General features: G+C 43.4%; 1 protein-coding gene across 1 annotated transcript; it reads left to right on the top strand.

Annotated features, from left to right (window-relative positions):
- The first annotated feature begins 70 nt into the window (after positions 1 to 70).
- Positions 71 to 1,514, top strand: CCR75_008157 (uncharacterized protein). Its single transcript, XM_067966211.1, has 3 exons — positions 71 to 929; positions 988 to 1,113; positions 1,179 to 1,514. The coding sequence occupies exons 1-3, from the start codon at positions 306 to 308 to the stop codon at positions 1,452 to 1,454; spliced, it is 1,026 nt and encodes a 341-aa protein (XP_067815936.1). The 5' UTR covers positions 71 to 305; the 3' UTR covers positions 1,455 to 1,514.
- The last annotated feature ends 1,912 nt before the right edge of the window (positions 1,515 to 3,426 follow it).

Genomic DNA, 3,426 nt, shown 5'->3' with positions numbered 1-3,426 from the left:
TCAATACGACCGATTCTCTCATACCACAGCGACTTGCTCACGGGAAGACCACGGACGTGATTGACGAAGCGAGACACGGACCAATCGGATTGGTAGAGAATGTAGAGCACGCTGTAGAAGCTGTGGAACACGCTGAAGCGGCTGCTGGATTGCACAGAATTGAAGCTGCTTTTGAAAGCGTGTTCACTCCAACTGGTGAGACGTCCCATCCGGAAGTAATTAGCGTCTGTCTGAAAGTGAAGAAGCAGAAGAACAAAGAAATCAAAAAGGTTTATAAGGCGCTGCCGGTCGAAGAAGTAAAACAAATGATATTGGCGAAGCATGTCAACGTTCACAAAAGTACCGAAGAGGAAATCCACGCTGCGATTAAACGCGCAATGACCTTCGAGCTTGACAAATTTCAAGGGGTCGACGTGAAACTCCCCCAACGCAGACAGGAAGCCGAGATGGAGTGGAATCAGCTCCAAAGCGAGATCATAACGAAATACGAGGCGAGTGCTGTCAAGTCGAAAAAATTTCGAAGCGGAGGTTTTTCGAAATCAGTCCCACCCTATCTCGACCACATGTCTTTGATGGGACTGCGAACCATAAAGATGTACAAAAACTTTCTTGATGAAGCCGAAAGGTTTGGTATTCAGATTTCAAAAGAAAATTTACACATATCAGGTTTACGCTTTGCAACAGATGCTGGTAAGATTCAAGAGCATACTGTTGCCAACACAGATCGTAGTGTTGAAGCGACCATTGGGACCGGACGACTCAAGATTATGATACTTCCAATGACTGTGAATCCGGAAGGCCTCTTGATGTTTGGTATGGTTTCACCCTCGTCAACTCAGTACTTTGATTTGTTATTTCCAAAAGGGGGGGTCATGAAAAATGAAGAACTTCAAGAAGCAATTTTACGTGAATTGCGGGAAGAAGGAGGGGTACGTGGCCATTTATAACTAACGTTTTTGTGATCATTTCTCACTCGTACGTCGGTAGTGGGAAGGGGATATTCTGCAATATCTTCCATCCTTCATGTCGGGGGATGATACCATATTTCCCGCGATCGTAATGGTCGATAAGGCCGAAATCAGTACATCGGAAAATTTACGTACTGCTGCTTTTGTAAGTATATATAGGCTGAGATGCTACGTAGGTGAACTTTATTAATTGTGTGTTTGTATGCTTAGTTTTCAGCAACGGATTCGATAATTGCCGGAAGTCTGCGTCAAGAATCACTTGACATCCTCGGACTAGCCTTTCAATTCCTTAATGATGTCGCCAAAGGCAATTCTCGAATTACAAAGACCACTCAGCCTGATCCCACGATTGCAACCATCAAAGTTTCTCACACGTTTCCCAGCTCTTCGAGTTTTTTTACAGAAAACAAAATGGAAACCATAAAGAAGCTACTTCCGCCATATTATGCCACCGAGAAGAAGGCAAAAGAAGTTTTTTCGAGATAGATAATGAAGTGTGCATTCAAAGACCATACCTTTGTAAAATGAGTAGTTGTTGTTTTGTATTATTTTGTGATTTCATTACAATCTTTCAAATTCTCTTCGTGTATCGTATGTAACGGGGTGTATCGTTACATGAAAGTAACACTTAAAGGTTGTTCATATATTATCTAAAAGGTGGAAAATATTTGGAGAATATTACTTTACTTAGTAATATTCGGAAAGCTTATCCAGTGATAGATATAAGCTATTATATCTACTTGCTCTGCGATCCAGTCAGCACTGGACGCGCGCAAAGAGAGAGAAAAAATAAGACTTTATAACGTGTTTTGTATTAGAATGTAATTAAGTTAGTATTGAATAGATCGAAATAAAAGAACTTAAGCATATTGAATACAGTTTACTTCTAACCCTCTTTAAAGCAAGTGTTTTGAAGAGTCTTCCTCTGCACGTACTAGTGTACGTAAAGTGACGTGAGGCACCACACACACTGAAACAGTGCGAAGTGGACGTTTGCTGAAGCAGTACAAGTCGGCAATGCCCCGTTAAACCTGGTAGCATATTGTTGTCCGTCCAAGGACCACAATTCTATCATCTAACATGGACATGATATGTAACGGGCTAAAGTTGCCCTAATGTTACACAGTCCCCGTTAAGTACACTTGGTGTACTTAAGGGGATGGTCAATTACTAAATAATAGTATTTAGACCCAGCACTCGGGTGTGGTGCACATTTGTGACCAAACCTTGTGTATGTGATGCACATGGGTGCATTCACATTAGGAGGGATGACGCCCAGCGTCATCCGTTACGCGAGGTATCTAGAAAGATACGCTCGCAATACATATTAAATGTTATCTATAGAAATAACATTTTAATTCGTAAAAATAGGTATTTGTATTTAATTCCATTAAATATAAATCAGTCTGAAAACTACTTCCTACTTGGTAAGTGCGCACGAGGAGACGGATTACCGCTCCCGTGACGACACTTAACCAGAGTACTTAGTGTGTTGGGTGAGGACGCTTGCGCGCCCACCACAACTACCTCACTGCACGCAAGAGAAGCAGGTTTAACCGCTTCCTCGCTGTGCTAGGGTGTGACTCTAAGTAGAGCGTGGCCGCATTACGACGTGCTCGCCTACATGATAGATGATAATGGAAATACGCATCACGCTTTCCCTGAAAGCTACTCCTTTCTGAGTGACATCGAAAATAATGCGGTCGAACTCATTCGTTCGACCGTAGGAAACGATGCCGTCTTAACCATAATGTTCGTTTGGACAGAGATTCCCTCCATTTAGCCATCACCAAATTTATACAACATGAATTTGACGAGGCTAAGGAGAAGGTATCCTTGCTTTATCAGCAAGGCTCTTAACAGACAGAACTGTCGAGGTTACAACACGTGCAGACCCCTGTACCTGGAATGACGCGCACGCGTCGTCCCGAAAACTTAAAGATTGACATCTCTAAGTATAAAGGAGTCGAAGAAGACTCCCTCTTGAGATGGTTCGTCGAGCTAGACGACGCCATAAGGGCTCGTCACATCGTCGACGAGCAAACGCAAGTCGCACTTGCTCAGTCAAGTTTGGCAGGTCGTGCAAAACTTGGGCACTAGGCCTTAAGTAGCATGAACCATATGTCTTTGGGTCGCTAGAGGCTTTTAAAGCCCGACTTAAACAGACGTTTGAACCGCCTAGGGCTGAGTTCAGAGCCTTCCGAAACTCAAGCAAGGCAAGCGTGATGTTCACGCTTATGCCCAGCACATACGACTTTTAGCGAGTTGTATTACAAATAACCCAGTTCATGAACACACGTTGATTACGGTATTCATGCAAGGTCTTACGGATGGTCCCGCAAATACCCGCCTGTTCCGCTTGGAACTGGATACGCTTAATGAAACAATATCCGTTGCGGAACAGAAAGATTTTAGCTTGAGACAGGCTCAAGCTAGTTCGCCATCGTATCGTCCTCCA

The sequence above is a fragment of the Bremia lactucae genome, linkage group LG7 (genome assembly GCF_004359215.1).
Source record: "Bremia lactucae strain SF5 linkage group LG7, whole genome shotgun sequence".
In the NCBI taxonomy this organism is placed as follows: domain Eukaryota; phylum Oomycota; class Peronosporomycetes; order Peronosporales; family Peronosporaceae; genus Bremia; species Bremia lactucae.
This window is presented reverse-complemented; position numbering and strand designations above follow the sequence as displayed.

Excerpts from the sequence above, each read along its gene's own strand:
- CCR75_008157 (XM_067966211.1), top strand. The coding sequence starts at position 306 with ATGATATTGGCGAAGCATGTCAACGTTCACAAAAGTACCGAAGAGGAA. Across the intron at positions 930-987 it reads AATTGCGGGAAGAAGGAGGG|TGGGAAGGGGATATTCTGCA; the intron begins GTACGTGGCCAT and ends GTACGTCGGTAG. Across the intron at positions 1,114-1,178 it reads ATTTACGTACTGCTGCTTTT|TTTTCAGCAACGGATTCGAT; the intron begins GTAAGTATATAT and ends TTGTATGCTTAG.